The 20,408-nt window shown below is 34.1% G+C and overlaps 2 protein-coding genes across 2 annotated transcripts in view; both read right to left on the bottom strand.

The window, feature by feature from the left end:
* Positions 1–1,172, bottom strand: part of LOC113056403 (uncharacterized) — a 35,353-nt gene extending 34,181 nt beyond the window's left edge. Inside the window, exons 1-2 of the mRNA XM_026223171.1 lie at positions 1,115–1,172; positions 929–997 (exon numbers count right to left, since the gene is read on the bottom strand). Coding sequence (XP_026078956.1) covers positions 929–968 — 40 coding nt within the window. The 5' untranslated portion in view covers positions 969–997; positions 1,115–1,172. The remainder of the gene's footprint in view (positions 1–928; positions 998–1,114) is intronic.
* Positions 1,173–4,937: 3,765 nt separating this feature from the next.
* Positions 4,938–20,081, bottom strand: LOC113056404 (uncharacterized). The gene is made up of 24 exons (XM_026223172.1): positions 19,841–20,081; positions 17,611–17,706; positions 17,363–17,495; positions 16,545–16,666; positions 16,128–16,406; positions 15,922–16,017; positions 15,681–15,816; positions 15,391–15,509; positions 15,003–15,266; positions 14,827–14,922; positions 14,175–14,310; positions 13,947–14,068; positions 13,580–13,855; positions 13,329–13,424; positions 13,019–13,151; positions 12,751–12,875; positions 12,385–12,663; positions 12,201–12,293; positions 11,946–12,081; positions 11,485–11,511; positions 10,346–10,544; positions 9,039–9,304; positions 8,787–8,917; positions 4,938–5,449 (listed from the first exon to the last, which is right to left on the bottom strand). Exons 1-24 carry the CDS (start codon positions 20,009–20,011, stop codon positions 5,003–5,005), a joined length of 3,978 nt encoding a protein of 1,325 aa, XP_026078957.1. The 5' UTR covers positions 20,012–20,081; the 3' UTR covers positions 4,938–5,002.
* Positions 20,082–20,408: the final 327 nt, after the last annotated feature.

Raw genomic sequence — 20,408 nt, 5'->3', positions numbered from 1 at the left:
AAAAACTTGCACCAAGCCTTGCACCTCATTGTGTCGGGGGTATGATATTGCCCTAAAGCATGCTAAGATATTCTATTATGCTCAAAACACAAAAATAATGAGCTTTGAGAAAAGTATCACCTGACCCCTTAAAAAAACAAACAAACAAAAAACCTTAGGAATTGGTCATCCCTTGTGTTCTGTTTACAAGATTCATAACACTTGCTAAATTAATTTGTTCAAATCAGTGAATCAGAATTATAAACATATTTTCCTCCCAGATGAGAAAGAAAGATGATTAAAATAACAATTTAAGGAAAGCATTTGTTTGTTGATGTGCTGGTGTTGTTAATTTTAACTTCAAGGGGTGCTGTATCCTTATTTGAAACTCATTTATTTATTTAGGGGGGGCTATTTAGTTCTGAGCATTAAATATTACTTCAATATTTGTAATTGTTTGATGACCTTCATCTGATATTTTGCTTCTTAAAATTGTTATTTGTCCCTAAAACAACTAGACAGATATAAATACTGTATATATATTATTAGCATTAGCACCAACAAACCAACAATGCTTTGAAGAGAACCAATGAACTGTGAATAAAACGATGAGCTGGATGACCTAATATACCATCTGTTTTTAGAAGCATCTAAATGACTATCATGAACGTACTTATAAAAGTGGATAATTAACTACTTAACTGAATTAAGTAAGATAAGTAAAATAAATAAACAAATAACTAAATAAAATTGTTAGTTTCCTTTTTCTAAATTATATATAACTCCCTAGATTTTGCCACCTAATGACTTTTTTAAACACCTTTGTAATAGTAAATTCTTTGAATTAATTTCTTAACTAAAATTTCATCAAATATCAAATTTCCTCATATAAATATCTTATTTTAAATGTAAACTACAATAATAATAATAATAATATAAAGAAACTTACTGATGATGAATATCAGCATCAGATACTTCTGTAATTCCATTGTAATGTAAGCAGTACCACTAATGTAGACTTTGCATCCAAGAAGAAAATAAAAATGAAAATATACAATCGTGCATCAGTATAAAGCAATACCACTACATTCATATGTACCAAAAAAAGTTTAATAATATTCTTAAAACTGCATACCTGAAGTATGTTTCCACCTGTTTCTGTTAATACAAACACCAGTTCTGTCCTCTATCCACTAAAGGAAACTATGCAAATACACTACACAGAATGACATAACATACATACTGTACATCACATGTAGAATGTGAATATACACTCCAAATGTTGCCATAGTACTAAATGAATTTGCATAATAGCATGCAAACATGTTCTTATTTTAATCTTTTCTCTGAATACTAAGGAAATATGAAAGCGCATAAGCAAATTATAATTTCTACTGGGAAATAAACAAATGCAGTCATAGACCATAACTGATGTACATGCAGGCTAAAGATTAGAATAAATTACAGGTATAATGCATTTCCTTTTCATTACTGTTTACTTTCCTGACCATTTTAGGCTTTCAAATGCACACTGCTGAACATCTGGTTCCCATGATGAAATCTTCTCTTCAAATACATATAAATATATCATATATCATATGTGGCATCAAGTGATACATGGGCCTTCGTGTCATTCTACATTTGACAAGATTGAACAAATGAATAACGATCAAAATCTTTGTAGGATTATCCTTGAACAGTCCATTTCATTAAAATAACCCAACATCGCATTCCAAAGTTCAGAGTGATTCCCCATCGAAATATTAGTGCGTCATAAAGGAAGTATCCTTGACATTGAGAAACACCTAGTACCGTATTTTTCGGACTATAAGTCGCACCCGAGTGTAAGTCGCATCAGTCCAAAAATACGTCATGACGAGGAAAAAAAAACATATATAAGTCGCACCGGACTGTAAGTCGTATTTATTTAGACCCAAGAACCAAGAGGAAACATTACCAACTATATTACAGCTATATGCTGTTTTGTGTAGACTACAGGAGCACTGAGCAGCATCTCTGGCAGCATAGAGTGCCCTCTCGCGGCTGGAGACGGTAATGTTTTCTGTTAGTTAATTTCTCTTGGTTCATGTCAAATTAATTTTGATGAATAAGTCGCACCTGACTATAAGTCGCAGGACCAGCCAAACTATGAAAAAAGTGTGAAAATACGGTATCTCCTAATAAAGATTAAAGTGCTAGTAGATTGATTCTCTCAGGTTGCGGTCAAGAAATAGTGTCTAAAGCTAGACACTTGGGACTCCATTCACCCTCTGTTAATAACATCACTTTTCTCTGTCACTGTTTGAATGAATGTTTGTGTGTTTTTGTTAGTTTAGTTTATGCGTATTAAAGTAGTTCAATTAAGCCTTGTTTGATTTTACATACCAGTGTCTTGTGCTGTGTGCTTACAAGTTACTGCCTTAAACTGTAGATTCTGTTACCTTGCTTATAATCAGTTATCATAAATTTTATGATATTATTACCATAGGCCATGGGATAATATTTTGTCCACAATTGATAAAATACCCAAATCTCAATGTATCGGTGGACGAATAGTTGATAAAGTGTTACAAATTAATTCTGAATAATTTGCATACTAATTAGGTTCTTATTCCTTGTTCTTATTCAATCCCCTTTGAGTTATATTGATCTTTATTCCCTTATTAATATTACACCTTACAAAATCATCATCACTGCCATCACGACAGGATTGTATACTGTTCCCAGAGTGAATGCTTCACAATGTTGAGTGAACACCCGAAAGGGAATATCTCCATTTACCATCGTTACTTTGGTTGTGTGAGGCCTACACTTCTACTACACACTCAAAAGTGTTTACTTTTTCTTCACCAAAAGAGTACATATTGTACTTTAAAGGGCGTAGCATAAGAAGGCACATTGGGACACCGCATTAGATTCTGAGCTCTCACCGCATTTTACTGTATACCATCTGCAGGCTTGTCGGTATTTGCATGCAATTTGCATAATTAGCGACAATTTGCCTTTTTTTTTTTTTTTTACTGGCATTATCCTATAAGGTTTCAAGAATCTCGAAGAAGAGGAGGAGTTACCACAGTGATTGGTTCGCCATGTGTCATTCCTGCTTTTCAGGGAACTGAGTGCTGTTATGGCACTTGTGCTGTTACGACAGTAACCAGAAACATTGTAGTTGCACTTAATAAGACTAAGAAAAAGCATACTAATTTTGTTCTAGAAGCTCATAATTCATGCACAGTTCTAAGATCTGAAGAGACTTGTGTGAAATCATACAGGAGAGAAGCCAGTAGGTTGAGTTTGTGGCAAAAAAGAAGGCAGCTTGGACAGCCAAGGCAAGACAAGAGCAGACAGTTCAGGGGGCCATGGCGAAGCGGCTTCCATGGGCTTGGCCTCAGCACTTGGCCCGGCTTCTATGGCCGGAGCCCTATAACCCCCCCCCCCCCCAAAGAAATTCTTTGGGCAAAATTTTGGGGTTCTGAGTGCCTCCATGGGGCTGATGAAGGAGCAGCAGCCCTCCCTGGGCTTGACTCTGGAACTGTGGCCATGCCTGGGCTTGACTTGGGAACATGTGCCCTCTCTGGGCTGGACGGGGGAATGCAAGCCCTCCCTGGGCTGGACGGGGGAACAGAATGTTCACGGGACACATTGAGAGCAAAACACAACACAGGATCCAGGGGCAGTCAATGGGCACGACAGAATGCAGCTTGCAGCTTTTTGCTTACTGTTTAATAACCATCAGAACAGGACCTCTTAATTTTATTGATGACGTAATGTATGATGGCAGTAGCAGAATGAATTTGGAAGCGTACAAAATCATCTTGGCTACCAATATTAGACAACCGGTTAGACAATGACCCAAAACACACTGCCAGATCAGTCAGGCACTTATATAGAAATATAAAATTCTTCATTTTCTATAGGCTTCCATTTGACCTACCCCCCACCCCCATTATAGTGCACTCTTCGTTAATAAATAAATAAATAAATAACTACAATAAGAAATTATGTCTGTTATAGGAATTATACCACCACAACCAGAATATTTATTTAAAGTGTATTACATATTGAAAAGTGTTACAAGTTGTATTTAATAATTACAATGAGTGAAAAGGATACACACAGAAGAAAAAGGAAATAAGGTAATATTGTCAGCCCAACCAGATATCAGTTTAAGTAAAACAGCAGTTAATAAACAAACACTTAATCAACTGAAATCAATTCTACTGTCCATATGTGGTCATCTGTGGACATCTGGCTAGTTGATTATGTGATATGTAAAGATACACATCTAATTGGTTCACATAAAGATACACATCTTGTTTAAAAATATACAGTATAAAACATGAACAGAATAGGAAATAAAATAGAAAGTGATATTTTTTTTCTACATTAATATTCAGTAAAATAAACATAATTTGTTAGAAACAGATACATGCTATATTTCAAAAGCCACAAAAATCTTTGACAGATATTTATATATATATATATATATATATATATATATATATATATATATATATATATATATACTATAGAATTGAATTAGAAGTAAAGAGTAAATAACAGATTATTATTCCCCAATATACTATTGATCAGATCCAGGATATGGAATAAATGAATTGTTATTTATAGCTATTTAAAAGTCAATGAAGAAATAAAAAACAACTAAATATTGTAAGATCAAAACTTTTTAGCTCAATGTATACATATGCATACCCCATTTCTGCTGTCACTGCTTTTTGTCTATTTTTGAACATACAGTACCATTCAAAAGTTTACCAAGGCTGCATTACTTTCAATGTTGTGAAATGTTATTATGATTTAAATGAGCTTTTTCCCATTAGAAAATATTTTTAAATGTATTTTATTCCTTTGATGCAAAGCTGAATTTTCAGCATCGTTACTGATTTGCTGTCCAGGAAACATTTCTTAACACCAATGTTAAAACAATTATGCTGCTTCATATTTTGGGGGAAATATTACTTTTCTTTTCAGGATTCGTTGAATATTTCCAAAAGAACAGCGTTTATTTGGTATATAAAACTTTTGTATCACTATAAATGTCATTATTGTCACTTCTGATCAAATGAATGCATCTTTTAATGCATGACCCTAAACGGTGTTTCATTGCATACAAAATTAAGCCAAGTATTGGTAGAAGCAACAGAAAACATAATGGCCATAATTTTTGTGGTGGAGATATTTCAGAAGATAGAACTGAGGAAGGAGTAGGAGGAGGAGGAGGAAGACCAGGACAGCTGTAACTGTAGTCAGGGTTAGCTCCAGCAGAGGTAAACTGCACAAAACCTGGAGGATCGCTGCACACAAAGGAGCTGATCCATTCCTGATAACGTGATACTCTGGTGTACACACCGGGAAGTTCAGGTCGAGCACAGCCAGTTCCAAAGCTAACGATACCAGACTGAACCCATACAGAGCTCTGTCTGCTCACCATCGGACCTCCTGAATCCCCCTGAAAATACACATCAAAAAATTTAATGTACACTACCATTCAAAGATTTGGTGTCAGCAAGATTTTATATATATATATATATATATATATATATATATATATATATATATATATATATATATATATATAAATGTAGCATATATATATATATATATATATATATATATATATATATATATATATATATATATATATATATATATAAATGTAGCCTTGGTGAGCAAAAGTATTAAAATCTTACCAACCTCAAACTTCTGAACGGTATTACATGTTGGCTACACAATAATTATAATATATAAACATTTGCCAAAATATTATTTATTAAAATCAAACAGTTTGTTAAAAGAAATATATCTCTGAGTTTTAGTGCTGTCAAACGATAAATCACATCCAAAATACATAATATATGTGTGTATAATGTGCACATCAATTATATATATATATATATATATATATATATATATATATATATATATATATATATATATATATATATATATATATGCATGTATATATTGAAGAAAAATATGTTATGTTTACATATTAAATATGTTTATATATAATATAAGAATATAATAATAATAATAATGCATTTTATTTCATGGCGCCTTTCAGAACACCCAAGGTCACCTTACAAGCAATATACAGGTCACTGCATAAGACAAAACAAACAAGAAACAAACAGCATATACATATAAAGTGGATTTAAGTCTCAATAAAATTTTTTATAAAAAAGCCTGTATAAAAAGATATGTCTTAAGACGCTTTGTAAAAGTCAACAAGCAATTGCTATTGCGAACATCGAGGGGAAGGGAGTTCCATTGGCGGGGGGCAACATAACTAAAAGATCTGGCACCCATAGTAGTAAGTCGAATCCGAGGTACCACAAGAGAAATTGAAGATGAAGATCTAAGTGCACGTGAAGGAGTATAAACCTGGAGAAGTTGAGTAAGGTATTGTGGTGCAAGATTATGAAGTGCCTTATAAGTGAGTAGCAAGATTTTGAATTCAACTCTATATTTTACTGGAAGCCAGTGCAATTGCTGGAGAACCGGAGAAATGTGATCAGTATAAGGTGTTCTAGAGAGAACACGAGCTGCAGAATTCTGAACCAGTTGAAGTTTATGTAGCAATTTGGAGGGAATACCTGTGAGAAGAGCATTGCTGTAGTCTATACGTGAGGTGACTAGTGCGTGAATGAGAACTGCAGTATTATTATTTGAAAGAAATGGACGTAGACGATTAATATTGCGCAAATGGAAGTATGCAATCCGTGTGATATTATTAATCTGAGCTTTAAAAGATTGTGTGCTATCCATGATGACACCCAAACTTTTAACCTGAGAGGAAGGACAGATTGCAGTATTATCAATGTGTAAAGAGAAACAATTAGATTTAGACACAACAGATCTAGTGCCAACAAGCAGAGCCTCAGTTTTATTGCCATTTAATTTCAAGAAGTTCGCTGAAAGCCAGTCTTTAATTTCAGCTAAACAGCTTGACAAAGATGGCGGAGGAAAAGAACCGGAAGTTTTGGCAGACAGGTAAAGTTGGGTGTCATCCGCATAACAGTGAAAATTAATACCATATTTCCTTAAAATATTACCAAGAGGGAGCATATATATATAATGAAGAGAAGCGGGCCCAAAACAGAACCTTGGGGAACACCAGTGGTGACTGTAGATATTCTTGAACTAAAACCTTTTAGTTGAATACGCTGACTGCGTCCAGATAGATATGAACTAAACCAAGACAGAACAGTGCCAGTAATACCAATGGAGACTAATCTGTCAAGAAGTACATTATGTGAGACAGTATCAAAGGCAGCGCTCAAGTCAAGGAGGACAAGTATAGTTAAAAGCCCAGAGTCAGCTGCCAACAGTAGATCATTGGTTATTCTGACAAGAGCAGTCTCAGTGCTGTGGTGGGGACGAAAACCAGATTGGAATTGTTCATACAAGTTATTATTGGACAGATGTTCATGAATTTGAATTGCAATACACTTTTCAACTACCTTAGAGATGAATGGTAAATTTGAAATTGGACGAAAATTCTCAAAATCAAATGGATCACCCCCTGGTTTCTTAAGTATGTGTGTAATAATAGCAGATTTAAGAGATGGCGATACAAAACCAGAACCAAGTGAAGCATGAACAATTTTAGTTATCAATGGCAAAAGGGCTGGTAAACAAGCTTTAACTAAAGGAGTTGGTAGAGGGTCTAATTGACAAGTCGAAGATTTAGATTTACCTATCAGACCCACTATCTCTGAAGTAGTTGGTAGTGTAAAGTTAGTGAAGACAGAGTGGGGAGGTGTGTGAGTGATAGACTGACAGGAGTCATTGTGAAGAGTACCAGTAAGTAATTGCCGATGTACATTTTCAACCTTAGATGTAAAAAAAGTCAAAAAGCGATCACATAAGTCAGTGGAATACATATCAGATGGCAAAGAATCAGGTGGTTTCAGAATATTGTTTACCACCGAGAAAAGTGACCTAGAGTTCCCATTGCTAACTCCAATTACATTGGAGTAGTAATCGGATTTAGCTGTAGTCAGTGCATTTTTATAATTTTGAATATGTTCAGCATACATGTTTTTATGAACGGTAAGGCCAGACCTGACGTACAGCCGCTCTAACCTACGGCCTTTAGTTTTAAGTTCACAACAGTTCAGGTGTAAACCAAGGAGCTGAATGCACAAATGAAACCCTTCACGTTTTCACGGGTGCGAATTCATCTAAAAGCATGTTCAGTCCATCATTGTAATATTTTACCAGTTCATCAACAGTAGTGAAATCAGATTTACTGGAAAAGATGGCAAGTTCATCAGCAAGAGTAGGCAAATCAATGTTCTTAATATTCCGAAATGTAATCGGGCGACACAGGTTTACCTTAAAAATGGCCAGTTTGGCACAGAATGAGACCAGAAAGTGATCTGATATGGATAGATCAGAAACAGTACAATTAAAAGGTGTTATACCAAAACAGCAAACAAGATCAAGAGTATGCCCCTTAGTATGAGTGGGCAGTATGTTAAATTGTTGTATACCAATTTGTATATAAATGAATATGCATGTAATATATACTGTATGTGTGTATATTTATATATACATAATATATATACACAGTACACATACATATGTCGTGTATACAAGAACTTTTATTTTGGATGCGATTAATCATTTGAATCAGTACTGAATATCTGAAGATTGGACATGAAACTCACAACTTTTATCAAGCCTAGCTATTTATTTATTTATTCCTAATGTGAAGCACTCGTTGTTTATCTCGTAAACACAAATTTGGGATGAACATGATTTGTTCAGGGTTTCTGTACCTGACATGAGTCATTGCCAGCACAGATCATGTTGTCTGTTATATTTCCAACTCCATAGAGACAGTTGCACTGTCTGTTACCAACTACAGGAACCTCCACTTCCTGTAGAACATTAGGGGATGGAAGGGGCACTGTAGGAAAGACATGACATGTTACTTACTCTGCATAATCATCGTCTACCATGAGAAATTCTTAATCCTGTTCACGTTTTAATTTTAATGTAATTTAGAAGTGACATAAATGAATTCTCACCTCCTTCACTAATGTTTCCCCATCCAGTGACCCAGCTGTCTGTGCCGCTGTTGAACACACTGTCATGAGCTGCTATACACACGGGTCTGATGTAGTCAGTGAAGGTGATGGGTGACCTCAATTTGAGAAGAGCAATATCGTTGTCATTCGTTAAATTATAATTGGGATGTTTGATGATTAACCTCACATATCTGAATATTTGATTGGGGTTGAACCCTTCCTGGGTCTGATGCCCCAAAACTACAGTGAAATCAATGGTGGGATACCTGAGGAAAAGTAAAAGGGAAAAAAAAGTAAGAATGAAGAAGAGTTGTAACTCTGTAAAGCCTGACATTTAAAATAGCAGTCATTAAATAACAGTCATAAATAAATAGATTTATTTATTTTTTAATTGAGCAATTTATTGAACCTTTAGACAAAATAAAAAGTTTGCAGATGTTTTGAATCATTGGCTTATACATTTATGGCTCATATTGTGAGAATGTGGAGCTCACATTCAAAGAGGAAAAACATCAGTTTTAATCAGAAGCCCAAAATAATTGACTTTTTTTTTTATTGTTACTCAAAATATATTATCAGAAATTAGGATGAAATGCACATAAATCAGTGATATATTTTAAACATTATAATATTAATCTAGTATATTTAAATGTTTTGTGATTAAATCTCTGAGGTTTCAAAACATATAATGCAATGCAATGCAATAATAATTGAGCGGTCAACAAATAAACTCTCCTCAGAATCCTGATGAATCATATTTGATACATTTTAATATGAAATATATATATATATATATATATATATATATATATATATATATATATATATATATATATATATATATATATATATATATATATATATATATATAAATGTTTGGGAAATCAAGTAAACCTAGGTTATTTTAGTCAAGTAAGTGATCATCTTGAAATACTAATAATATATTAATTATTATTATTATTACATTTACATTACAAAAATTATTTAAAGATTAATAAAACAAAATGAAATACTATGAACTACAACCTGATAGTGGATTTTTTATTTTATTTTCATTTTTTTGGAAGAACATTTACTTGCTAAAAAGGCAATCGGGTGACAGAAGGCATATAGTACATTGTGTGCAACAGGTTTTTCAGGTTTTGATCATGTTGATAATTACGAAGCCATAGAAATAAACATATCACACGTGTTACTGTAGGCTTTATAGGGTTAAATCAATTCCTCAATTAAAATGTAAGCTACTCAAAGCATCTATGAACGTTGAGGTAATTAATTTGCAAGTACAGCTAGCTGAATGAGATTACCCATGAACGCAGTGGGCAGCAGACAGCACCCACTCTTTGTTGATAAGAGAACCTCCACAGATGTGCCTGCTTAACCGAAGAAGACTAGCCTGCCAGGGCCAGCGTCCAGCTGAAGCATTCTGACCTCCTACTATCCTGCTGCTGGTGGTAACTGGAGTTCTTCCACATATCAGAGCACTAGAAACATCATCTGAGGAAGCTAACACAAAGGACACAATGTTGAACTACCCAAGAACTTCTCAAGTGCTACTGCTGCAGAGGGCATCATGCACCTATATTTATTTATTTTATTATTATTTTTTATTTTATTTTGTGGTCAAGTTTAGATCCTGGTTCAATATGTACAGTTTTTGTAATAACTCATTGACAATAATCAAAAAAGCTAAATCTTTTTTTTTTTCACACATAAAATATTAATAAATATTATTCACTACTGAAATCATGTGGCCTAACAAAAGGCATATTTACATAAAGCTGTCAGTTAAACATATGTACCATAATATCTCAATGACTGATAAAACTCAATTAATTTATAAAATATATTTTGATTGATACATATTGTAAGTTATTGATACGTTGATAATTAATTCTGCACGAATCACGTTAATTTGAAAGATTCAAAACAGTGAATATCATCAAAAGATGATGAGGTTTCAGCTGATATATTTCACACATTAAAGGAATTATTTATTTATTTTAAATTGTATTCAACATTTAACTAAAATACCTGAGGGTACGTGAGCCAATTTGGATCTACAACCTGCTATAGACATGATATTTGCATCATTTTCTTTTTTATTTAATTATCTTTATTTTTAGACTATTTTAGTATTTTAATTTTAACTATTTTTTTTAATAAATGAAAAGAAAACAAATCAACAAGAACAAGAAAAGGAATAGAGAACGCTAGTGTTATTTTTTATTTTACTGTCATTTTTGTAAGAAATTCAAAGAAAACAAGTAGATATGAATAGAATAGAAAAATAATAGTGAGTGCTATTGTTAGAGGCTGCTGATGGAAGAGATGTATTTTAAACAGTTTCTTAGAGATGGCTAAGGACTGGTCATTCCACCAGCAGGGGACTACCATTTCACTACATTTAGCTATAAACTAAATTGTCGATGTAATATTATTGTACCTTTGGGATTAGTTTCGCTACATAATCCTGCAAAACAAAACAGAGGCAGACATTACATACATATCAACCTTAAAAACATACATCTCTGTTGTAGGAAATAAAAATGTTTTGAGAAAAACAATGACATTAGGGTAACACTTTAGACTAAGGAACACTATTCACTATTAAATAGTTGCTTATTACTTATCATGCTGCTTACTGCATAGCTAGCACATTGACTGTTTATTAGCCCTGATAAAGCACATATTAAAGCCTTATTCTTAATGACCATATTCTAGAGCCCTTAACCCTACTGTTTTTCTAAACTTAATACAACTACCTTAATTGGTATCAATAAGCAGTAATGAGCAGTTTATTGAGGGAAAAATCTTAGTTAATAGTGAATATGTGTTCCCTAATCTAAAGTGTTACAAAAAATGAGATATCTTTTAATTACATGTTTCATGAATAAACATACATACTATTGTTTTCTGATGAATTATCAACTCGAAACACCCATCTACCCGTGACATTGACATTGCTTGAATATGTCAGATTTGTGACGTCAGAAACAGGGATTGAAAAGAAATTAGTAGAGTTAATTGTGTCAAGGCCGGACTGTTAATGAAGAAAAACACAAAGAAAAAAATCCCATTAAATCCAAAAATATTTCACACTTCTATATATCATAAAATATGGTATCATAATATTTTGATGCATTTTTTAAACTTCTTTACCTCTACACTTTCGGTGGGAGTGATAAAATCATAATGCATAAGAGTAAATGACATGTTTTTGCCAGACACCAAAACCACTTGGAAGGTTGACTCCTGGATGAAAGCATAACTTCTTTATTAATGCAAGCAATAATATATAATATATATTTAATTTAACAGAATACTAACTAATAGAGAAACTTACTGCCTTTATGTTTCCAAAATATGGTACTTTATCCCATGTAGCAATAAAAACCCAAGTGGCAGAGAATTTCAAGTTGGGAAAATATTTGTTTATGTCTCTTGAAGCACGATTCAAGAGATGAGCATCTGTTACTTGTCTGTAAGAGATGGTTCCTTTCTTACTGTTATCAATATCTGTCCATAGTGGTGCGATGATGTCTACAGACGAGTATGCAGGAAAATAATTGGCACGCCACCAGAAAAATGGCTCATCAAAGGTCAGGTCTCCATTATTATTCACCTGTAGGATCAAAACCAGTCTTTGAAGTTGTATCATCTATAGAGAATATATATTGATGAATGTCATGCATATCACAATGTTTCTTACAAATATTTTGTCATATTCACGTCCAAAGTACACAAATGGCTGTAGCAGAGGAATCAGTGGAGAACTTCCATCATCTGACCTCGGGCTCATCTTATCTTCTACACCTCCATATGGGTAGAATGTCCCTAATATTCACAATAATATAAATATGAAACACATTAAAAATTTAAACGTAAGCATCAAAATGCCTACATTCTTCTTCCATGTTATACTTCACAGCTATTTATCAAATAATGTGATATTTGTTTATATGAAACAGTGAAGTTACCCTCCTCTGGTCCACCATCAACACGAAATACCCAACGTCCCGGCACATTAACATTACTGGAGTTGAACAATTTATTTTCATCAGAAACAGGGATTGAAAAATAATTTGTTGAGTTTATTGTGTCATAACCAGCCTGTGAGTAAACAAACAGACAAACAAAAACATGCATTTAATAAATGAAATATCAATGACTACTTAATATGATCTTTGGAACATTTTCTCATCACTAAATCCACTGAAAGACATCTAGGGTTCCATTAATTTAATCTAAATTTCAAAGTTTTGTAACAAGATTCTTATTCTGTCCAACCTGAAAACTTTGATCAGTTGAGGAGATATTTCCGTAGTTCATTATGACAAAGGAAAGAGTTCTGCAAATGACTAGAACGACTTGGAAGGTGGATTCCTAGGAAAAGGGACAAAACTCGTTTAAGCTAAATGTTTGCAATCCTTTTGAAATAATTGATTGTTTCATGAATGTAAAACTGAATTTTAATATCTACCTAGATTTATACTTAACTTAAGTTTAAGAAGATTAACATAGCCTTTCAATCTACATACCGTCGTGGGGCTGTTCAAGTACGGCACTCTATTCCAAGTAGCAATGAAGACTGAATATACTGAGAACCCAAACTGAGGGAAATACTGTTTGATATCATTTCTTGCCCGATTCAGGATATGGCCTCGCGTCACCACGTGGTAGGAGATGCTTCCACTGACTCTACAGTCAAATTTTGCCCAGAGTGGAGCTATAATGTCTCTAGTAGAGTTGGTAGGGAAAGCCTTGGGGATTCTTTCATAAAATGGTTCAAACATCAAATGTCCATTATTGCTGACCTATAGTAAAGATTTGTACATTTAAATAATCAACATGACTTGTAATAAATTAATGTACTTCAAATGTAATGTGTTTAATATAACATCTCACATATATGTCGTAGTTTTTGCGTCCATAGTACAAGAAAGGATACTGCAAGTGCAGAGCTGTTAAGTTTGCATTACTTGGACAGGGATTCAGAGAGTCCTGATAGCCAGTTGGATAAAACAGACCTGGAAAAATACATGTCATTGCAATTTATGGCCTTGGTACGGGACATAGAATGACCGGAAGTTAATGATGTTTAGGAAAAGAAAGAAGGGGGAAAAAATGCATTACTATGTTCTGTTGGCAAAGCGTCGACACGAAAAGCCCAACGTCCCTTTACATTGACATTTGTGGAGTTGCTCAGGTTAGCAACGTTAGACACAGGGACTGTATAATAACTGGTGGCATCAATAGTATCATATCCAGCCTAAATAATGATTACAAACATGTTTGTTACAGGTCTGTGTAAAAGAGGAGCTTTAGCATAAATCTTGCATTACTGTAAAACAACTCTATTGCATCTCTACAAATACATTTCAACTGAATATTTTAAATGGTATTAAAACACACACACACACACACACACACACACACACGTTTGTTATTGTGAAAAGTGGGTTCATTCCATAGGTGTAATGGTTTTTATACTGTACAAATTGTATATTCTATGGCCCTACACCAACCCTACACCTAACCCTAACCCTCACAAGAAACTTTGTGCGTTTTTACTTTCTAACAAAAAAAAAAAAAAAAAAAAAAACTCATTCTGTATGATTCATAAGCGTTTAGAAAAATGGGGACATGGGTTATGTCCTCATAAGTCACCCTCTCCTTGTAATACCTGTGTCATATCCATGTCATTATACAGAGTTGTGCCTGATATGTCACAAAAACAAGAGCACACACACATACACACACAGGGACCTTTGAAAAGCTTTCTCACCAGTGCAATGTGCTTAGTTTGGGGAATCCTGCCATAATTAAATACAATAAATGACAATCCAGAACCAGAGATCAGCAGTACTTGAAAAGAGGAATTCTGAAGAAGAAAAACAAAACCACATCAGATTATCACACAGTCACAAGACAAGTGAAAACAAACAATGAAACAAATTTTACCTGTGATAAAGTGTTGAAATATGTCACATTATCCCAAGTACACATAAAAACTGAGTCGGCAGTGAAATTTGTATTAGGAAAATATTGCCGAATGTCATTTGTAACTTGCTTCAGTAGACGGACACTATGGAACTGTTGAATGTAAATATCACTGTTGTCAATATCTGTCCATAATGGAGCAACAATGTCTATATTTGCTGGAAGAGTTGGGGGACTTGATGGAAATAATGGCCATTTGAAAGTAATAAATCCATTTTTGTGAACCTAAAATGGGTTTGAATGAACAGATATTAAAAGTTGATAAACACTTTTAATGGCTGGTATAAGTGATAATTTATTTATTTTTTTTTTTTTTTTTTAATACAGTAGCAATAATGTGTCCGCTCACATATACAAATCTGTATTTGAATCTGAAGTAAGAAAAGGTTTTCTGCAAAAAGCCAATAGAAAATCCATAATATGGTGAGATGTTCAGTTTACGCCCATTCCTAAATGGATAGAACAGTCCTGCAAGCAAACAAGTTTATTTTTCAGCACACTCGTGATTTTAATTCATTTGTAAATCACAACATTTCACAACATATTAATTGCCAAATGAATTGTTCAACATACGATAAACAACTATTAAACAAAATATGCAATAACTGCCATTTATTCTAAATTGATATATTATTTCACCATTGTTTTCTGATGCTTTATCAGTTCGAAATACCCATCGACCCATGACATTGACATTGCTCGTGTATGGCAGGTTTGTGGTGTCAGAGACAGGAATTGAATAGAAATCAGTTGAATCAGTTGTGTCATAGCCAGACTGTCAATCAAAATAACAATGACAATGAAAAGTTAAAATCAAACACTTATGATAAAGTGATACCAATAATATATTTTGATCAGTGTGTTTTTCATATTACTTTACCTCTACAGGATATGGGGGTGGAGCAATTTGACCATAATGCATGAGTGTAAATGACATGTTTTTGCCAGACACCAAAACCAGTTGAAAGATTGACTCCTATGAAGATAAAGGGAATAACTACATAATTACAAAGAACGTGGTATAGTATTTCTTATCAGAAATTTGTGTGAAAGAAACCACTTTCTCATTTGTTCAAAGAGACTTACTGTCCATCTGTGTTCATAGTATGGTACTTTATGCCACGTAGCAATGAAAACCCATGAGGCAGAGAAGTTCAGGTAGGGATAATATTGGTTTATATCTCTAGAGGCCCGATTCAGGAGATAACCATCTGTTACTTGCCGGTAAGAGATGCTTCCTTTATTTGTAATGTCAATGTCTATCCATAGTGGAGCGATGATGTCTCGAGTCGCGGATGCAGGGAAATAATAGGGATAATACTGGTAAAACTGGTTATTAAAAGTCAAATAACCCTTATTATTCACCTGTTATGAGACCAAAACAACAAAAGATCAGTTATCTTGCCTTTCAAATGACATTTTTATAATGTAAAATATAAGGTTTCTCAAGTTGTTTCAATAAAACATGGTGTACACTGTGATAAATGTGACAACGCTGCTTACGTATATTTGATTATAAATAAGCCCAAAGTAAACAAACGGCTGTGTCAGGGGGATCAGAGGAGAACTTCCAAAATCCTCTGCAGGGTTCTTTGTATCGTTATATCCATATGGGTAGAAAATTCCTGTTAATGCAAAGGAACATCATAATATTAAGTAATCAGTATTAAAGGTGCAGTAAGCAGTTACTTAGAGACACTGTTGATATTTGAAATCTCCCACTTGCTCACTCTCTCTCCTCCCCATCCTATTACTGATTGGCTACAAGAGTGTTGAAGCGCTCAGTCTGAGGTGTGTTTCCCAAAAGCATTATTTACTAACCATGTTTGCAAGTTCCATTAAACTCTATTGTTAATGACGGAACTTGCAACCTAGTTGCTTTTGGGAAACAAAACCCGGATCAGTCCAGTTCATTTTGTTTTTTCCTCTAGCTATTTACACAGCCAGAACTATGTACAAACATACAGAACAAAATAATACAAAAATTATGTGGGTGTTGATTTCAATTGTCAACAGTGTTTCACAGAAATTACTTAAGCAACTTTTAAGTGGTGAAAGTGTTTTGTGTGTGTGTGTGTGTGTGTGTGTGTGTGTTGTTTTTGTTTTTTAAGACGTACTCAAAAAAATAAAAAATAAACTGCATAAAATATAGATCAGGGACATGTCATGCATGGTATTCCAACAGTTTACAGTGACTTAAATTCATACTTTTTAAACTGATCATGAAGACTTTCTACTGCTTTGTATAAGCTTTAATTTAATTGATTTAGACGTGGTTCTTATTTTGAAAAGTCACTGCACACACAAAGTTAAATAATTACCCTCCTTGGGTCCTCCATCAACACGAAACGCCCAGCGTCCCGCCACATTGAAATTGCTGGAGTTGAAGAGCTTATTTTCATCAGGTACCGGGATTGAAAAATAATTTGTTGAGTTTACAGTGCCATAGCCAGCCTAAGTGAAAAATAAATCAATCATGAAGGCTTTGCAGCACAAGTTATTTACAAGTTCTCTTATATTAGCACTTAATGTCAGAGTTCAGATATATAGGATTCTCATTCTTTCTGACCTGAAACGGATGATCCGTAGAGGAGATATTTCCATAGTTCATCATGACAAAAGACAGACAGGAACCAGAGACCAAAACAACTTGAAAAGTTGAACTCTGTTACAGGAACAGAAAATTATCTTTAATAACTTATAGGCAGAGAGTAATTCTATCTTTTGTCTTCAGCAACAAGCTGAATTCTAATACAATTCTAATAATAAAGAACACATACAGTGGGGATCGAATAAATCTGGGATTTATTTAGTACTGTACTGAGTAAGATATTGTACATAAAAGATATTAACATTTAGTCCACAAGACAAAGAAATTGCTGAAATTATTAAAATAACCCCACTCAAAAGTTTGAGAACCCTTGGTTCTTAGTACTGTGTTCTGTTACCTGATGATCCTCGACTGTCTTTCTGTTTTGTGATGGTTGTGCATGAGTCCCTTGTTTGTTCTGAATAGTTAAACTGAGCAGCGTTCTTCAGAAAAATCTTTAAGGTCCCGCAGATTCTTCAGTTTTCCAGCATCTTTGCATGTTTGAACCCTTTCCAGCAGTCACTGTATGATTTTGAGATACATCTTTTCAGACTGAGGACATTTGAGGCACTCAAACACAACTATTAAAAAAGATTCAAACATTCACTGATGCTCCAGAAGGAAACAGGATGCATTAAGAGCTTTAAGAACTTTTGAACACGATGAAGATTTTTCTTATTTTGTTGAAATATAATTGTTTTCCATTTAGTTCTGCCCTTCGTAAGCAACAGAAGATACTTGTATGTTTCCCGGTACACAAATTAAGTACAATTTACATTGATCTTCAAATTCCAAATGTTTAATATGTATCTCAAAATCATACAGTCACTGCTGGAAAGGGTTCAAACATGCAAAGATGCTGGAAAACTGAAGAATCTGCCGGACCTTAAAGATTTTTCTGAAGAACGCTGCTCAGTTTAACTGTTCAGAACAAATAAGGGACTCATGCACAACCATCACAAAACAGAAAGACAGCCGAGGATCATCAGGTAACAGCACACAGTATTAAGAACCAAGGGTTCCCAAACTTTTGAGTGGGGTTATTTTAATAATTTCAGCAATTTTTTTGTCTTGTGGACTAAATGTTAATATCTTTTATGTACAATATCCTACTCAGGACAGTACTAAATAAAAAATAACATGCATTTAGTATGATCTCTCTTATTTTTTGAAAATTACTCATATTTTCACAGATTCTGCAAGGGGTGCCCAAACTTTCGATCCCCACTGTATACACACAAACAGAAGTGAGAAAATGATATGTCAAGGAAAAGGAAGAAACGAAAACAGGAAGTGAAGATGCCATTCAAGAGAGAACCTTTGATAATTTTGAATAGCCCCAGCCTAAGGATTTAGACTTTTATTTATTCATGTATGTATGTTTGTGATGGTCATACAAATAATAGGGCTGTCTCTAGAATCAACATTGTTTTGTGTGTGTTTGTATAACAGGAGTGTCAAAACGGTCCTGCAGAGCTTGGCTACAGCCTCAATTAAACACACCTGAACAGCTAATCAAGACCTTATTAGGTCTACTACAAACTCCCAGGAAGGTGTGTTGAAAGTTAGGGTTAGGTTAGGGTGTATAGCAGGGCTATTCAAATCCTGCCCTGGAGGGCCAATGCGGTGCAGAGTTTGGCTCCAACCCTAGTCAAACACACCTGAGCATGCTAATCAATATCTTTGGGATCATTAGAAAATCACAGGCAGGTGACTTTGATCAGTGCTGGAGCCAAACTCTGTACCACATTGGCCCTCCATGGCAAGATTTGAATAACCCTGGTGTATAGGATGGTCTGGGCCTGAAGTTGTGACAGGATCTAAAACTTTAGATCATATTCAGCTTATACTATATCTGTGTCTCTGTAAATGACCAAAACCACATGTGAAAACCAGGAACACACTAGATGCATTTGTGTAAAGCAGAATCTCTCCCTTCGCCTGTATAGCATGACAGATAATATTGTCAAGTATGGTGCCGTTCACACAGCAGCTTAGCTAAAATACACTTTTGAGTCCTGAAAAGTTACGAGTGTGTGTTTGATTATAGAATATGGTTGTCAATCCGTAAGTAAAATGTGTGAACACAACTGTATTAATTACTCAAATAAAGGACTGACAACCATAAACAATAAAATAAAAAAAGATTTCCCAGACTGCCAGAAACTATTAGATGTGTGTAAGTTCAGTAGCAAAAGAGATAACTTACCGACTGTAAGTTGTTAAAATACGGAACTTTATCCCAAGTGGCAATGAACAGCCATGATGCAGTGAAGCTCAGATTAGGAAAATACTGGTTTATGTTGTTTGAAGCTGCTAGTAAAAGTCTACCACTGGTGACCTGACGATAGGAGATTGTTCCACTGACAGTGTTGTCCATGTCTGTCCAAAATGGAGCAATGATGTTTCTGTCGTGTTGTGCCTGTAAATTACTGGGTTTCGGCTGTGAAAGAGGCCCATCAAACGTCAAATGGCCATTGTTATTAACCTGAAGCAGAGGTAAAACAATATTATAAAAGAGCTTTGAAAGTACAAAATATGGCCTGTATTTGTTTACTTTAAACAAATGGATGTTGTATGATCTATGTTATTTTGCATCAGTACTATAAAAGGATTTAAAATTTTGCAACTATGTTTGGGATATAACGGCGTTTTAGTGCCACGTTGAAAAAAAAAAAATCTAAGATAAGGAGATTAAAATTTTAATATTTTGACTTTATTCTCATAATATTTAAACGTTAATCTCATAATATTTTGACTTTATTCTCGTAATATTT

The sequence above is a fragment of the Carassius auratus genome, chromosome 37 (assembly GCF_003368295.1).
Source record: "Carassius auratus strain Wakin chromosome 37, ASM336829v1, whole genome shotgun sequence".
In the NCBI taxonomy this organism is placed as follows: domain Eukaryota; kingdom Metazoa; phylum Chordata; class Actinopteri; order Cypriniformes; family Cyprinidae; genus Carassius; species Carassius auratus.
The sequence above is the reverse complement of the archived record's forward strand: the minus strand, read 5'-3'. Positions and strand labels throughout refer to the sequence as shown.

Coding starts and splice junctions, on each gene's coding strand:
- LOC113056404 (XM_026223172.1), bottom strand. CDS start 20,011: ATGGACAACACTGTCAGTGGAACAATCTCCTATCGTCAGGTCACCAGT. Junction 14,311..14,826: donor AAACTAAGCACATTGCACTG/GTGAGAAAGCTT, acceptor ATCATTATTTAG/GCTGGATATGATACTATTGA. Junction 13,856..13,946: donor GCAAAAACTACGACATATAT/GTGAGATGTTAT, acceptor TCTTTACTATAG/GTCAGCAATAATGGACATTT.